We start from the raw sequence: 18,024 nt of genomic DNA, 5'->3' as shown, positions 1-18,024 counted from the left end.
TGTACTCCAATTGAACTGAATGGGACTAGATGTCTGAAAAAAAATTGCTCACATGTAAAAACATGTGTGTCTTAATCCCTGTTCTGGTTTCAGATACATGCATCTGCGTGCACCAGAGACTTCAAATGAGGCTGGAACCCATGACTCTAAAGCCAACAAGTGGCTTGTAGCTTCCCCCCAATGATATTTATAATATGGTTTTTATCCTCAGACTCATATGATTGGCTTTGACTTCTAGTTGTAATGCAGAGCATAATGTAGAGCATAAATCTAATTGACTTTCCAGTGGCTTAACGTATTAGTGAAAATTAGGTTGATGGATAAAGTCTAAAAGCTCCAGATAGTAAAAGGTTCTCCTGGAACTTTCAGTAATGCATGAGCGAATTCGGGACTGTAGAAGAAAAAAAAATGTTAATAAAATGGAAATTTGCCGTTACAACAGTGGGAAAATTAACATTGTAGAAGATGTAAATCCATTAATTATGTCCAACACAGTTAAAATGCAATAGTAATTTGGCTAGAGAGGGAATTTTTTCTTCAACATAAAAAGGCTCTTCATTGCACAACGCTATTATTTGTCTAATGTTATGGCTGTGATTGCAAATGTCATGAAATACAGAATTAACCAAAATCCAATGTTCCATCATTAGTGTATCTGAAAGCCACACAAGCAGCTAGACACAAACAAAAAAAATACAGTCATGTATTTCTTCCTTTATTTTTTAGTCTATTAGGACGGGGACGGGGGCATAGCTTGCTTAATCTTTGTTTGGAAGTAAGCCACAGGCTGTACTTGAAGAATAGAGTGCCTGCTTCCAATTCTCAGTACCAACCCCCGTTACAGGAATAGGGGAGCTGGGGGACAGGTTATCTGATGTTTGCTTGCTATGGGGTTTCGAGCACCTTTCTTTGAAGCATCTGATCCTGAGCATTGCTGGAGACAGGAATATGGACTAGGTAGGCTGCGAGTCTGATCCAGTGTGGTCATTCCTATACAAGTTTTCCTGTTGACTTCAGGAAGGGTTGGTTTGGGACCTAAGTGATCAACAAAGCACTCGAGCTCAGCATCGGATCCTATTCCCAATACCAGCTACAGCATGGTTCCTATTAATAGTAATGTGATCTGAACTGTGCTCTTGGGTCTCTTTCATATATTTAGTAATGCTTATTATAAGAGCAGGTCAAATAGTATTTGCCAAATACACCATTTAGTGAATTTGGACAGTGCAAAGCATTGGCAAACCAGCCCCAATATTTGCAATGTAACCGGTATTTGAAAATATTTTCATGCATGCACACATGCGCACGCACGCACGCACACGCGCACACACACACGCACACAAAATCACAAGTGAAGGAACGGAAGTTCGACTCTTCCAAAGAAGCCAGCGATTGCATTGGTATTCTGCTCACAATTTTCAACATTAGTCATCCCAAGTCACTAGTGAATTGAATCAACACATTTGATGTTGAATACATGTATGCAAACAAACCATGCAGCCCAACTGGCCTGAGATGAATTTGAATGAGGAGGAGCAGGAGGATGCACAAAGCTTAGTCTTAGGTTTGCTGCTTGCTGTCTGCTTGTTTCCCTGGCCCGCTATTCACAGTGGGATCTTCACACAGAAGCCTTAGTTGCTTCAAAATTTGACTTCATTAGAAGAATCACAGCAATAAGAAAAATCATGTTATCATAAAGATTCTTGCTGGGGTCATCTGATCCCAGCCATCTTTCCTGCCCAAGTGCACGGGGGCTGGACCTGATGATCCTAAAGGTCCCTTCCAGCGCTTAACAACTATGAAACCATGAAAACATAACTACTGAATTCCTATTCTTTTCTGCTGAAAAGGACCGATGCATGATTTCTGTCCTTGGGTGCTTCTTTCTCCCCTTTCGGCAAAATCAGGAGACATTTCTCAGCATCTCTCACCATGTAACTGTGTATAAAAGATCTTCTGGAACATGACAGGATCTGTCATTAATACTTGCATGTTATCCTTGGAAGTAGCATTGCATGGTCAGAGGGCATTTTGATATAATGAATCCCAACATTTAACCTGAAACAGGTAGATAAAATATCGTTGGCTTCTTTTTATTTGACTGGTTATATTTGATCAGCAGAGCAGTGACAGAACATGTCCAGACACTATAAAGAACACAGCCCTATAGCTCGTCTTCTCAGGTTCAACGCTGCCACCGTGTGGCTTCACATGGCTCATCTTTCATCTGATTGAGACCAACTAGATGTCTGCCAAAAAAAAAAAAGAAATCAGAATCTTTATCTGCAAGCTTTCGGGCGCACACACCCTTCTTTAGGCATAGGAGAATGCCAAGATTGTAAAATGAATCAAAACTTGTGGCAGAGGTGATATATTTTATTAGACCAACTAGATATTTTCAACTAGATATATATAGATAGATAGATAGGTATCTGTATCTATATATATCTAACTAGATATATCTATAGATATCTATAGATATATCTATATCCATCTATATATATCTAACTATATATAGATAACTATCTATCTATATAGATAACTATCTATCTCTCTATAGATAGATAGATGGATGGATAGATAGATATCACCTCTGCCATTGTTTTGATTCCTTTTGCCTCTAGCCCAGGGGTGGCCAACCTGTGGCTCCAGAGCCACATGCGGCTCTTCAGAAGTTAATATGCATCTCCTTGAATCGTTGCACAAGCACACGGTGACCAGCTTCCAAATTAACTTCTGAAGAGCCGCATGTGGCTCCGGAGCCGCAGGTTGGTCACCCCTGCTCTAAACCAGAGGTTCTCAAACTGTGGTCTGCGGATCACCACTGGTCTGCCAACTCTATTCAGGTGGTCTGCAGAAAGGTGGCCTAAGGCTAAAGCTGACAAACATTACACATGACTTCCAGAACTTTGCTCAAAAAAACAGGCACGGCCATTGCATTAGAAAGGTAAGAATACTGATATTGAAATGTGAGTTATATGCTTCGATTTGTAGAACAAAAAAAATAAAAGTTTAAGTGGTCCACCGAGACCCTCAGCAATTTTCAAGTGGTCCGCGAAAAAAAACAAAAGTTTGAGAACCACTGCTCTAGTGGAAGCTGACAAGATTGTAAAACTGCGTTCTCCTGTGCCTGAAGAAGGGTGTGTGCACCTGAAAGCTTACAAATAAAGAATTTATCTGCAAATATCTAGTTGGCCTAATAAAAGATATCACCTCTGCCAAGACTTCCGATTCCTTCTGCCTATAGACCAATATGACTATGACCTCTGATGTATCCACAGGCTTTTGGGAATTGCGGTGATTGGTCAGTTTGCCTGTCTGTCTCATCTGCATGTCATGTGTGCCCTTTGGCATGGATTCCAGGCTCCAAACCTTAGCAGTGGGTCATTTCATTAAGGAAGCTGAGTAGTTAGGGGTCCTTTCTCTCATTGTCTATACACGTTGTCTATACACGTTCTCTCATTGTCTATACATGTTGTACACATACCCCGATGTATAACCCCCATCAGCAGGTATCCTGTGTTTCATCTATCTCAGTGACTGAAAGACCCTCACAAAACCTTAGTGGAGTCGGTTGCTGTCTTGCCTGCTAGAAAATGAACTGAACTGAAAGATTTTTGCAAGCAGCTGGATCTTCAGGTGGCATTGTAGCCCCTCACGGTTAGAATACAATGAGAACGATCCCTAGAGTTTAACCATTTACAGAGAGTTCATAATATCAAACTGAATCCATAAGCTGCATGTTGTTACTTCTGGGCCTACCCAGATGGAGAAATCACTGAAGAGTATAAACCAGGGTGTGCGTTTCTGGTGCACTACCAGTTCTGTGCTAACTCGTTGATGCTGCTCACAGTGGGCAGTCAGTATGAGGTACTGTTCTAGCTGGAGTAGTCCACATTTCACTTATTGCATGCTGGGAATGCCCGCAAGGGGAGCTTGGGCCCAAGAGCCAAATTACACTCTGGTTTACCTTGGGGTACCTTCCCTGTGCAGATGTGCCTCTAGCATGGGTTGCCTCTAGCAAGGGCCTTCTTATTGTGGAAATTAGTTGCATATAAAGCAAGAGATAGCTGTCCACACATCTTGAGTGCCAGCTTTGTCCCCCTTATTTACCACCCCCTTCTGGGAACAGAACAGCACACAGAGCTACTGAGCCGTATTACAAGTATCTCTGTATTTATTTCCCTTCTGCATTGCCTCCCTTGCAAATATTGGTTTGATTAGGTACCTGGAAACGTTTTCTAATGACTGTCACTTATGTTTCCTGGATAAGGGAGCTGGGGGGGAACACTCAGTAAGTTAAAATAGTCATCTATGTTATGTATTTCTTTTCTTCAGGTTGGGAAGTGGATAATGTGGCGCAAACACACACAGGTGAGAAACAGCTCTGTTGTCTCCTTTTTTATATCTCTTCGCCTATAGCTTATCTCTCTCCAGGATGCTGGAATACACGCTACAATGTCACACTAAAATCTCAGTTAGATACTAGCTATTATTATAAGCAATAATATCTAATATACCTTAAATTCAGTTAAAAATAATCTGGGAATACATCATTTAAAGTGCTTTATTCAAAACCCTGTGGCATTGTATGGTATCCCACCAGGTGGGAGTTAAGGTTGTTTGGGTGATGTAATTTTTGCATTTTATGCCCTCATATTTCTTTTATATTTTATCTTAACTCAGAATTTCTTGGCTTGCCAGTCCTTTATTTTGGAGATGATTGCAGTATCCCACTAATGTTGTCTATTTTACAATGCTGAGATTCACTCTCAACCTTAACTCCGTTTTATTCTCGCTGTGTATTTAACTTTGGCCTAGGTGTATCTATCATAGACACTATCAGGTGAATCCATATTTACAATTACACCCTTTCTCAAAGGTAAAGTCAAGTTTGGGCCTTATTCCAAGACCATAGAAATCAGTGGGCATCTGTTGACTGATTTCCATGGACACTGGGACTGGGAAGGACCATATCTCTGGTTTAGTAGGTGATTTTGACCTGTTGGAAACCAAAGTCCAGTCTCCCCTAGGTAAGGAAAATTATGTTTTTTATTGTTTAAATCCTATTCCAAAAGGAAAAATCAAGCTTCTTTTCCTGCCAAGTGGGCTTTAAGAAGGCCTTTGACACTGTCTCTCACCCCATCCTCATCAATAAATTAAGCGACTGTGGCATGGATGCCTGCACAGTCGGATGGGTAACAAATTGGCTGATGGGGCGCAGCCAGAGAGTAGTGGTGGACGGGTTGTACTCAACCTGGCGAGATGTGAGTAGTGGGGTACCCCGGGGCTTAGTCCTCGGGCCCGCACTGTTTGACATCCTCATCAGCGACTTGGACGAGGGGGTGGAAAGTACGCTGTCCAAGTTTGCTGATGACACTAAGATGTGGGGCGAGGTGGACACACTTGAAGGGAGAGAGAGGCTGCAACTAGATTTAGACAGACTACAAAAGCAGGCAAATATGAATAGGGTGGGGTTCAACGTAGACAAATGCAGGGTGCTGCACCTTGGGAGAAGGACTCCACAACATACATACAGGCTGGGGAGTTCCCCTCTTGAAAGCACAGAGGCGGAAAGGGATCTCGGAGTCATTATTGACTCCAAGATGAACATGAGCTGCCAATGCCAGACCGCAGCCAGCAAGGCCAGCCCTACCTTGTCATGCATCCAAAGGTGCATCTCAAGTAGGTCCAAGGAGCTGATCCTCCCCCTCTGTGCGACTTTGGTCAGGCTGCAGTTGGAGTACTGTGTCCAGTACTGGGTGCTGCACTTCGAAGGGATGTGGTCAGCCTGGAGAGGGGTCAGAGGAGGGCCACCCGCTTGGTGAGAGGGCAGCAGGGCAGGCCTTATGAGGAGAGACTGAGGGACCTGAACCTGTTCAGCCTCAGCAAGAGGTGGTTGAGGGGGGACCTGGTGGCTGCCTATAAGCTCATCAATGGGGATCAACAGCAAATAGGCAGAGCCCTTTTCTCCCCAGCACCACCTGGGGTGACGAGGAACAGTGGTCATAAGCTGATGGAGAATAGGTTTAGGTTGGAGATCAGAAGGCAATATTTTACAGTTGGGGTGTCCAAAATCTGGAAGCAACTTCCCAGGGAAGTGGTCCTCGCCCCTACCTTGGGCAAATTCAAGAGGAGGTTGGACGATCACCTGTCTGGGGTCTTGTGAACCCAGCATTCATTCCTGCCTGTGGCAGGGGGTCAGGTTAGATGATCTGATCAGGTCCCTCCTAACCCTAGCTCCTATGAAACTATGGATATTATGCTTCTGATCAATTCTAATCATTGCAAGAACACACTTAGTAGAGTGTTACTTGTAGCAGTATGAGGAACATTTATATATCAGTTGGTGACTACTACAGTCTAACAATGATATCATTATCATTCTTATTTACTACCTTAACAGCAATTACCAGAAGGAAGTAAAAAAACCTGACTCTTTGATTTATGGGAAATTTCCCTGGAAAACTGAGAACTATTGTGAAATTACAAATTCTAGAAATTCTCAAAGTAGCACAGGACTCCTAAGAGAGTAAAATGATTACACATATGTTCAGCTCCATTTAGGGATGAAGACATGATTAAAAATAAGGTCAGTGCCATTTACACCATGTTCTCCTTAACAAAGTGGCTCTAAAACAGTAACCACTGAGTCCAAATGCAAAAGCAAAACAGTCAAACAGGTACAGTCAGAGCAGAAGTAACTGTAACGGCTCAATAAAACAAAAGCATTGCCCAGGTTTGGCTCCAACAAGAACGTGATGCATTCACCAACAGGCCTCAAGCTTTTCAGTCAGGTCAGAGAGCTTGGACATAAGCTCTGAAAAAAGCCACGAGCTGGTAGAGCATCCTGAATAACCTGATATGGAAATGAGTATGCCAGTTATTGTCACTGGCAACAGAGTCTCTGTTTACAACATTCCCATAATTTCAGCCTTCTGAAATAATTAGCGCATGAATTGCAACACCCAAGCCACCTATCATATGGCAACGCTCCAAGGAAGGCATGTTCTTTGGTTGGATTTGACAATGTCCTACACTGTAACTTTGCTATGTTACTTAATATAGGGGACATCAGCAGAAATTGCACAGAAGATGGTTGGTCTGAACCCTTCCCTCATTACTACGATGCCTGCTTTGATGAGAATTTCACTGACCCTGTAAACCAGGTAGGAAATAACTTAATGCTAATCACAAGTTAATGACATAGCATGCCTGTGTTTGCTGTGAGTCCAGTCTGTATTCACTGAACGGTGATCCAAGTGAAATAATTCACATATATAAATGCAAGCTCAAAAGAGTAGCACTTGAGGTTTTCCTTATATTCTGTTATACTGTGGGCTTTTCTGTAAGCTTATAACTCATATAGCACCGAGTTGTTATATACACTAATGAATCCTCACCAATTAAGCAAGGAGTTCATAGTGGACATGTCTACACATGCGTATCTACTGTGCAATAACTGAAATGACTGTGCAATATGGGTGCACATCTAGATGTACATGCCCATACTGTGCAGTAAATATGGTGACTTACACTGACTTCAGTGTAAATTTGATACCTGCATCATGCAGGTATCAAATTTACACCCATTTAGTTACTGCACAATAATGTACATGTAGATGCATTAGTGCACAGTAACCCAGGAGTCCTCCCTTCTGGGTCTGCCCAGCCACTGAAGAGCTGGCCTGAGCCCAGCCCCAGGACTCCTGGCTGGCCACCTCTCCTGGCTTCAACTTGGGACTAAAGTTAGTCCCAAGTGCTGGCAGCCAGCTCTGGCTTCAATTCGAAACTAAAATTAGTCTCAAGAGCTGGCAGTCATGTGGCCAGAGGCTGGAGCTCCCCCTGGTGGCCACAGGGGCACATGGCACGCTGCTCTGACCTGGGACTAAATGTAGTTCCAGGTCATCTGCACGTGTAGACGCCAGCCTATTTCCGCTTCCTGCACAGTAACTTACTGCTCAGTAAATTTAAGCTGCCATAAATGCATGTGTAGACACACCCAGTCTGCCCTTAATGTAATCCTTTCTGACTTTGAGATCGATATGGAGTAGTCAATGCAATGATAAGAGTTCAACCTTTACTCTAAGAGTCGGTTCTGTAATGCAGTGCCAGCTCAGGTTGTACCAGAGGCAGTGACAATACACAGTGAAACATAAAGGGAAACTTTAGCAAACACTGTAAGACCCAAAACCTGTTTATGGCACTGAAGTCTGGCATGACTGGAATTAGTCCTGTGAGTTAAGTCAGCCAGATCCTGGCCCAAGAGGTGAAGGTGATGTTTGTGACTACATGGTGTTTTCTTCTCAAGGACTACTACTACCTGTCTGTGAAGGCCCTGTACACAGTTGGATATAGCACTTCTCTTGTTTCCCTCACCATGGCGATGGTTATCCTATGTCGTTTCAGGTGAGTTGCTGTGAATGAGTGGTGACCTGTTTGTAGGCATAGAAAAAGAGACCAAGACCCATCTCCTCTCCCCCTCCATCCAATCTTTTACCTAAGCAGTGACAAAAATAGGATGATGTGCAGGATGATATGCTTGTTTTAGAATCAGAGGCTGCATCCAGATGAGTGCAGCCACGCAGTACATGACACCACAAACCGATCTACAGTGCCACATACCACCCATTCAGGCACTTCTTGCATGGCTACCTTGTAGCATGGGGTGGGGGGAGGAGAGGAGTTTGATTCTGGGAGATACTGGGGTCAAAAATACTCAGGTGGAAAAAAGTGGGGCAGCTCACATGGCTGAAGCGTGTGCCACCCAAAACTGGAGCCTGGCCCCCCAGAGCCATGCTCTGGCTGCCGGCCAGGCTGCCAGATGCAGGGGTGCCACGGCTGCAGCATCCCCAGCCCCCAGGACGTCAGGTAAGGCTGCTGGGGCCAGCACAGTTGTATAGAAATGAAACTAAGGGCTTCGGAACAACCTCGAAACAAAACGAGGGCAGTTGAAACATTTTGAAAATTTCAAAACGTTTTGAGTTTCAAAGCTGAAGCTGGGCTTGCCTGCAGGGAAACAGAAAGTAAGGCGATGGAGGGGGAAAGGGGCGGAAGGACTGCTCTCATATTGACTGTGTAGCTGGCCAGGGACTGTGATCCTTCCATGAGGTCCCTTCCAGTCCCAGTGCTCTGGGGGAAGCATGGAAAAACAGCATAAAAAGCAGCTTTGTTTGAACTGAGCTGCTTTCTGGCTTGGGGTCAGTTACTGAGCTGTCTTCTGGAAGCTCAGCAGTGTTAGACAACAAGGGCTACCATTCATTTCCTACTTGCTAGCCTAGCAAGTGGGATTCAGTAAAACCTTTTGTTTTCTTTTTATACCCTTTTATTTTATTATTATATTTATTGATTGATTCCTTTCAATTTATTCCTCCTCCAAAATCCTCTTTTTGCTTAGTCTATTTTGATTCTTTTCAAATCTGTGCTTTCTCTGAGAGTGTGCATTCCATTCACTGCGCAGGGAAGCACAGCATAATTACATTGCATATTATAATATAGAATTTATATAAGAAAACACATACATCCATTTATATATTGATGTTTTTATTTATTACTTAAATACATACATACAAACATACATACATGACATAAATACACACACATACAATTATCTTATCTACATATAGTACATAAATCGGATATTTAACATTACAGAAGAAGAGACAGATTTTCCAGCACACCAAGGCAAAGACAGGACACTATGAAACACACCATGAAGTGTGCTGAAAAAGCAGCTGGCAAGCCTTCAGGGAGGGGTGGAAGAGGGGATAGAGGGAGAGCTGTAGGTTCCCCCCGCTCTCCCCAAACTGAGATGCAGCCGTTTTGCTACAACAAGCCGGCATGAGGCTTCCACTAGTTATACAGGAAACAGGGAGAGGAGAGCAGTGCCACTGCCTGTGCCTGAGACTGCATCCCCTCCAAGAGCACCAGCCATAACCCCCACTACCACCACCATGACAACAAGCAGCAGCACCAGCACCAGCATGACAGGCTCTTCCACTCCCATTTCACTTCCCATGCTGAGCCTTCCAGTGCCAGAGCAAGAGCTGGAGCTGGAGCTGGATCTCAATGCCCTAGCAAGAGAAATTCTGGGGATGGAGGGGGAACCATCTGTGTTTGTGTTCCACAGCCCTCAAGTTTCCACTAGAGCCAGGTCTCCTTCCCCAGAAGGCACTTCAGAGGAGGCTGACGTAGAGGTGGAGGCAAGTGGCTCAGCTGAGTCTGCTCCTCCTCTTGCTGTGCCTCTGCCTGCTGAGGAGGAGGAAAGTGCAGCATCTACACATACACCTGCACCCAAGAAGCAAGCGGGTAGTGTGGTCTGGGATCATTTTGAGCTGGCAGATGATCCCACGTACGTTATCTGCCTGCACTGCCAAGCCAAAACCAGTTGGGGCAAGGGAACAAAACACATGAGCACCACGATGCTGATGCATCTCCGCAGGCACCACCCCTTGCCCTGGCTCCTCAGCCTGGCACCAGTGGGAGCATGCCTAAAGGGAAGTCCCCCTCTCTCTCCAAAGCCCCCATCCCTGCAAAGCAGAGGCAGGCCACCCTGGAACAGTGGGGGAAAGGCAGACAAAAATGAGGGGGCATTGCAAGGGTGAGTGAGATCACCCAGAGCACTGGAAAGATGCTTGCTGTCGATGGATAGCCCTTCTCCTTAGTTGAGTGGCCAGGGTTCAGGCAGCTCATGGTGCTCATGGCCCCATCCTACCAAGTGCCTGCATGCACCACCTTCATCAGAACGGTGGTGCCCTCCCTGTATGATGCATGCAGGGAGTACCTGAGGGAGGAGCTGCACAAGGCAGGTCCACAGGTGGCCTTACACTTCACCTTGGACATCTGGAGTAGCTGGGGTGGAGATGACACCTACCACTTCCTCACAGGGCACTGGTTTGATCAGTCAGGCCATCGGTGGGCTCTCCTTCAAGCCAAGGTGATGGGTAAGTCCCACATGGTAACAGAGATCATGGGGGCCATGAACCGCTTAGTGCAGGGGTGGCTCATTGGGCAGGGCAAGCTCACACATGGGTTTACGATCACCGACAATGGGGCCAATATGATCAAAGCGGTCCATGATGCCAACTTTGTTGGCATTTGCTGTGTGGCACAGGGAAGTTCCCCCTCGTAGTCAGGGATGCCTAGGAAGGGGACAGAGCTTCTGGTGATGGTGTCAGCACCACCAGTAAGCTCATTTCAAAATGCAGGAAAGTGGCAGACTACTTCGACCAGAGCATCAAGCGGGGCAAGATGCTGTGGGACAAACAGGCACAACTGTTTGTCCCTGAGCCCTTCCTTGAGGCCACCAAGAGCCTCAGTGCTGCTGATGCCCTCCTCAGCCAGGTGATCCCCTAGTGAGGGAACTGGAGAACCAAATGGAGACATTCCAGGGGATTGATTTCCCTGGCTGGGGCAAGCCGCTGTCACCCGACATGCAGGCACTGGTGAGGTGGCTGAAGGAGGACATCAGGAACTGGCTTGATCCCTTGTGGCCCAGTATGGTTCACATGCTGGCCACAGAGTGTGACCTGAGGGTGAAGGGCAGTGTCAGTGTATGCAGCAGCAAAACCCTGGATCAGTGGATGGAGGTGCTGGTGAAGAGCATCAGGGAGCCAGAACGGCAGAGGCAGGGGGATGTGGAAGAGAGGGATTCACTGTCCCATGCCAGCACACCATCCACCAGCCAGTTTCCTCCTCCACCACAGGTGTTGCCAATGTAGGCCAAAGGCATGGCTTCCATGGTGGGGTCCAGAGGCACCATCAGGCAAGTCGCGCTCAGGTCTTGGTGGCTGCCTTTCTCACTGAGAACATGGAGCTGCTGCTGTGCAACCCTTTGGCCTACTGGGCAAACCACAGCCAGATGTGGCCAGATTTGGCCATGGTTGCCTGCGAGCACCTGTCCTGTCCACCGACCAGTGTTCCAAGTGAGAGGGCTTTCAGCATAGCTGGGGACGTAGTGACACCCCACCGCACCTGCTTGGATCCTGGTTTGGTGGAGCCACTGGTGTTCTTGAAGGTGAACCTCCTGCTGCTGAGGTTCCCCAAGCTCCAGGTACAGATGGAGTGAATGCCATCCTCCTCACTCCATCTGCACCTATTTCCTTTTTTCCTTTTTTAAAAAACATTTCATGCCCAGCTCAGAGCTGGAGGGGGCACTCGCTACATCACCAGCCAGCAGGGGAAGAACATGTCCCTGCTGAGCTCCGGTGCCAGGATGAACTTGGAGGTATGGGCTGGGGCTATGGGGAAGGAGGAGGCCCCAGGTCCTGGGCATGACCACTAAAACTGCACTCTGCCAGGGTTGGGAGGCCTGCTGGAACTGTCATTGGTGCAGCGGCCCCAGGAAATGCCAGAAACAAGGATCCTTCTGGTGAAAGGTGGGTAGGAGGTACCATAATCTTCAGCCACCACATGCACACACACAGTCCTGGCTGGGGAAAGCCCAGACCCGTCATGCCTTTGACAGGCCTGAGGCTTGCTGGTTGCAGTGGAGTTGTGAAGCTTCAGGTGAGCTCAGCTTAGCTGCCTGGGATGCCAGCTTTTAGGCTGAAAAACCCTTTGGCAGGCTGAGGAAGCACCTGCAGTTGGTGTGTGTGTGTGCTGTTCCTGGATGGAAGGAATAATAAAGAAGCCTAAGGCTGGCATGCAGTGCAGGCAAGAAAGCCAATCAGTGAAAATGGAAATGGAGGCATCAGGGGGTGAGGGACAGGCTGGGGTGGGGGGGAAGGGGGATGTAGCAGTGCAGGTAAAAGTGCAGAAGTACCTGGGGAGCCAGATGTCCATTAGGTCGCAGTGTGCCAGAATACCACTGTCTATAGTGAGTCCGTGAGTTTCTGTACCTAGGAGGCTGATGAAGTGCAGTTCATAGGCTCGTCTATGAAAAAAGGTTTGTAAATTCAAACAAGCACTGAACCTCGTTAACCCTTGCACCTATCTTCTTGATGCCTGGCAGGTCATGGCCTCAGACGAGGCTACCACACCTGCTGTTTTCACCTCACTGTACCTTAACACACATGCACACACACATAGTCACACACGTCACCAGTTTTGCTTGTCAGCAGCTTGAGGTGCAGTTTCCCAGAACCCCCTGCACCTATCTCCTTGAAACTTGGCAAGCCTCATGGCCTCAGCAGGGGCTACCATGCCTGCCATTTTCATTAAATCTGCCTCAAAATGACAAAGTTATAGGCAGTTTCATGCTTCCCCATTATAGCCTATGGGCAAAACGGTTTCGACGAAAAGAAACGGAACAGTGCTTCGAAACCAAACACAACTCGAAACGAAACAGTGTCCCAGCGAAATGGTGAAACGGAGGTCGAAACGAAACAGTGCTGTTTGGCACAGCCCTATTGGGTAGAAAAGCTGTATAAATAAAATATACCAGTATTAGAAAAAATCCATTGAAAAGTCTTATGCAGAGATGAAATGTATATATTTAGCCAATGGAATTCATTCCCATGTGATATTTGGCCCAAGAGCTTAATAGGTATAAAAATTGCCCAAGTAATCCTCAGTTAGCTAAGTAAGGAGTCATTTTCAAAGTTGTTGGATTGGTTGGGATCACTATTACACTGACTCCTGTTTTCCTAGACATTACTGTTATTGCAGCTATTAGAAGGCACAGCCAGGAGTGTTTTAATATCAGGAAAGAAAACATATATATTTTTTCTTTCTATCTTTTCTTTTGTTTGTAGGAAGCTTCACTGTACCCGCAACTTCATCCACATGAATCTCTTTGTCTCATTTATTCTGCGAGCAATATCAGTCTTCATTAAAGATGGGGTCCTGTATGCTGAACAGGATAGCAGCCACTGTTTTATCTCTACTGTAAGTGAAAAAAAGGCAGCAGCATTTTTTGCTTGCTATATATATATTTTTTTTTTCCCATAAAAAAGATGAAGTTTATTGAATGTTTGTACCACAGTCACCCCTGAAATCCTGGGCTGAGATTTCAGCCCTTTGTTTTCAGCTCTGTATAAAAACATGGTAAGGAATATTTAAGTTCTATATCAGAAAGAGCTTACGATTTGAATAGATAAAACATAGATAAAACATAGATAAAACATAGGACTTTAGGACTTTAGTGACCTCTTTAGCCGGGGGTCCAAAAGTTCTATGTTTTATCTATGTTTTATCTATGTTTTATATCCATTGCTCTGAGTTCTCAGGCAACGAGAGACAATATAGTGGAAAGAAAAAGGATCTGACTTCAAGCAGTGACAAAAGGGGTGGTGGCTTGATCGTGGTAGAGTTGCTATTAACATCGCATCTTGTCTTTTTGTGTTTACTGAACATTTTGGGGGCAAATTTATTCTCACGGCCATACTGTGTGCACAGATGTGATAGGCTGGGATGGAGTAAAGAGAAGTTATGTGTATGCGGCTCCACACTGTTCTCACCAAAAAACCAATCCTCGCCCCCTACCCTTGCCTGTCTTCCACATCTTTTTTTTCCAAGAACAAAGTTGATAGATTAATAAAAGGCCAGCACAGAGGAACGGAAAGTATTAGAGGCCTGGGAAACATGACTTTTGATAAAAAAATTGATAGAACTAGGACTGTTTAGTCTGGAGAAGAGAAGACTCAGGGAGGTTTGATAAAGGCTTCAACAGGCCTCGACTAGATGACCTCTTAAGGTCCCTTCCAACCTACTTTCCTATGAGTCTGTGCCACAAACCTGGGAAGAAAGCAGTGGTTGGTTCTCACAATATTTTTCATCTCCACCATGCTTTAGAGTATCAGTAGCTGGCATGCCCGGAAGGGAGAGAGGCAGGAATGAAGGATAGAGGGAGCATGAAGGCTGGTGAAATGAGGCTGAACTCAAATGATTATTAAGGAAGTGAATGGAAAGGGGTTGGAACAAATAGCCAGTCAACAGAAGGGGTAGACTGCCGTCTCGAAAAAGTAGTTTGATGTAAGTAGCCTTCAGAGTTTAAGCTTGGGCCACATTTTTTTTCACTTTTATCCGTACCTGTATCTCTGTTCAAACTTAGTGCTTTGGCTTATTGGTTTGAGATGTCTGGGGATCAGAAATGGTTCAAATTACCATTCTGGAGGCCAGGTCTTCAGTTGGCATAGCTCTCTTGAAGTGACTGGACTTTTCCCAATTTATACCACCTGAGGGCCTCTCCACTACATCAAAGAGAAGCCATTGGATCTCTCCTTCCCTGCCAGGTCACAGAAAAGAGCTTCTAGTTGGTTGGGTTATTCCATGGTATTACGGCATGGGAATAACTTTGCAGGTGAACAATGTGGCAATGCTTATGGCATCACCTTGGGATGTGACATTGGAAAGACAAGTATGCCCTATTCAGAGCATTGGTAGAGTGTTCAGCACTCTCTCAGTGCTTGTCCAAATGGGTCTGGAGCTTTGTCTACATTTTTCTTCCCTCCATATATTAATAAAAGCTGGTATGCCTTTGTCTAGGAAATCACTTTACCATTATCCTCACTTTGCAGTCTCTGACAGAGAGTGACAGCTCCTATAAATTGCCAGGAAGTGAAATTCTGAATTTTGCACAGCAGGATACATCCTCTTTGCAATCTCAGGGCCTTGCACACTCTCAATTCTGTTTAAACATCTTCCTTAGACTTCCTTATACAGAATTTTTTTTTTCTTCTCTGAACTTAAGGCTCGGGGAATTGCAGTCTACCAATTAGCAGCCATTGTTGACCTGCCCTCACTCCCCGACTAGTGGTAGAAGCATTTGTGCTATCTGGAGACGTTCTCAAAACCTCTCACAACTGCTAAAATTTGCTCTCTGCTTTTAGAGCTGCAATCTTTGAGCTTTTTTCATGATTATTTTAGATTTGAATGTTATAAAAAAAAAAGGATTGTTTTATAGATTCATAGATTCATAGATGTTAGGGCCGGAAGGGACCTCAATAGATCATCGAGTCCGACCCCCTGCATAGGCAGGGAAGAGTGCTGGGTCTAGATGACCCCAGCTAGATGCATATCCAAATATTTTAGTATTTATATATTTTATATATATACATCCATATATTTTAGTTTTCATTGGAGGATTTCAAGAGCTAGCTGTGCGTCCGATTGTCAACCCTCAGTGAAGCACAAATGAAGCAATGTTATTTGTGTTTGTTTCCTGCAGGTGGAGTGCAAGGCGGTGATGGTCTTTTTCCACTATTGTGTCATGTCTAATTATTTCTGGCTGTTCATCGAGGGACTGTATCTTTTCACCTTGCTGGTGGAGACTTTTTTTCCAGAAAGGAGATATTTCTACTGGTACACCATCATTGGCTGGGGTAGGTAAAAATTGTTATGTGTGGGTTTGCTTATTCCTCTAGCACCATGTGAAAGGGTTGCTTGAACTAAGGAACTGACTGAAAAGAGACGATGAGCATAATCAAAGAAGAGCCCATGAAGGGCAGAATCTCACTTCACCCAATGGATGACTGAAGTGCAGCTTGTGACCAACTCGGAGTTACCCAACTAAAATGTAGGAGTGATTGTATTACTCCACTGGGTGCACAAGTGCCCCGTTATAGAAATAGTGTCTCCCTCTGGAGACAGGCAGACACCTCCCTATTCCTATAATGGGGGCACATAGATGCTCAGTGTGGGCAATCAAATTGCTCTTACATTGACTCAGATAAATTAGAGACGGTTGCAGGCTGTACTTTGGTTTTCTGCTGGGTAAAATAAGAGTTCTCCCCATAGTATCTCAAGTTATCTGCTCTAATCCCTAGCATGTCTTTGTTTTCCATGTGTGTGTGTCAGGGAGCCATGCATCCTGAAAGGAGCAAATCCATCCTTTCAGAAAGTCCTTGCAAGGACCAGAGAAAGTCCTTGCATGGTAATAATCTTGCTTTGCTGAAGTTCGAATAGATGGGATTGCCTTTTGACCTCATCTGTATTCCTCTTTGGTCTGGTATATGGTGTTCTGGATCCTCCTCCTTTTTTTTGAGAAAATCAAGATGGATGTTCTTGGACGCCAGCAAGATTTTTTTCTAATAGTTAAAAAGGTAATAAACAAAACAGCCCAACATCTCCATTTTATGTGGACTAAGCAATGTAGAAAACAATAGGGTTTCTCCCACCAGGATTGCACATTTCAGCACTGCTATTATAGACTAAGTAGGTTATTGTCTCCTGGTCTAGCCAGACGTGAATTGAAATCAGGACCAGCAAACTCACAGTCCCCCTTGGAGCATTTCACTTTGCAAGAAGTATTCTTAATGTCAGAGGAAGTTTTCTGATTAATCAAATCAGAAATACCAACTCTGGGCTATTCCCTGTGGTTTCATTTGTTGCTCACAGATGACAGCTAGGCTGAAAACACTGAAAACATGTCCAAGTGAGACCTGCTCAGCATAAATGAAAATCAAGCAATGGATAGGTAAACAGGAACTGGTTATATTGGTGAGGGAAAACAATGTTCTTTAGAGAGTAGGACCCCATGATGATAACTTATGCAGTTATGTAGATGTTAAACCTTCAGAGCTAGATTTATTCCTGTTGTTTCTTCATGCAAATGGTATGTGTTTGACATTTTAACTAATGAGCCCAGATGGCAGGCCAAAAAAAGAGACCTTTCATTAAAAGTGCATGTATGAGGTTTAAAACACAGACTCTCAAGGTTAAGCTCAGTATCGGACTTCTGTTAAATGAAATTTAGCTTCAAGACAGACTGGAAATAAAACTAATGTCTTGTAAATTTAAAAAATGCCACAATGAAACCTTAATAGATGTGAATGGCTCCCATTCTTGTTTTTTGCATTATGTTAGTGCCTAGGGGTTCATAACAGACAACAGTTATGAGAAGTTCCTACTGTGAATATTAAATGCTGGAAACGGTGAAAAATGGGAAGAGAAACAAGGACGAAGAAGTTGGAGGGATTCTCTCAAGGTTGCACAGCAAGTCAGTGGAAAAGGCAGGACTTGAACAATGTTCTCTAAGTCCTAATCCGGTCCCTTCGGCCATGTGTAGATGAAACAAGAGCCATGTGTGCACAACACTTTAAAGCGGGCTAAATATTTTTGCACCACTTTAATGATATCGGCGTT

General features: G+C 44.7%; 1 protein-coding gene across 1 annotated transcript in view; it reads left to right on the top strand.

Annotated features, from left to right (window-relative positions):
• Positions 1 to 18,024, top strand: part of ADCYAP1R1 (ADCYAP receptor type I) — a 133,500-nt gene that overhangs the window by 75,562 nt on the left and 39,914 nt on the right. The window contains exons 4-8 of the mRNA XM_025206814.1: positions 4,339 to 4,374; positions 7,069 to 7,169; positions 8,312 to 8,409; positions 13,695 to 13,827; positions 16,109 to 16,262. Of these exons, the coding sequence (XP_025062599.1) occupies positions 4,339 to 4,374; positions 7,069 to 7,169; positions 8,312 to 8,409; positions 13,695 to 13,827; positions 16,109 to 16,262 (522 nt within the window). The remainder of the gene's footprint in view (positions 1 to 4,338; positions 4,375 to 7,068; positions 7,170 to 8,311; positions 8,410 to 13,694; positions 13,828 to 16,108; positions 16,263 to 18,024) is intronic.

The sequence above is a fragment of the Alligator sinensis genome, unplaced genomic scaffold (assembly GCF_000455745.1).
Source record: "Alligator sinensis unplaced genomic scaffold, ASM45574v1 scaffold531_1, whole genome shotgun sequence".
Classification (NCBI taxonomy): Eukaryota; Metazoa; Chordata; order Crocodylia; family Alligatoridae; genus Alligator; species Alligator sinensis.
This window is presented reverse-complemented; position numbering and strand designations above follow the sequence as displayed.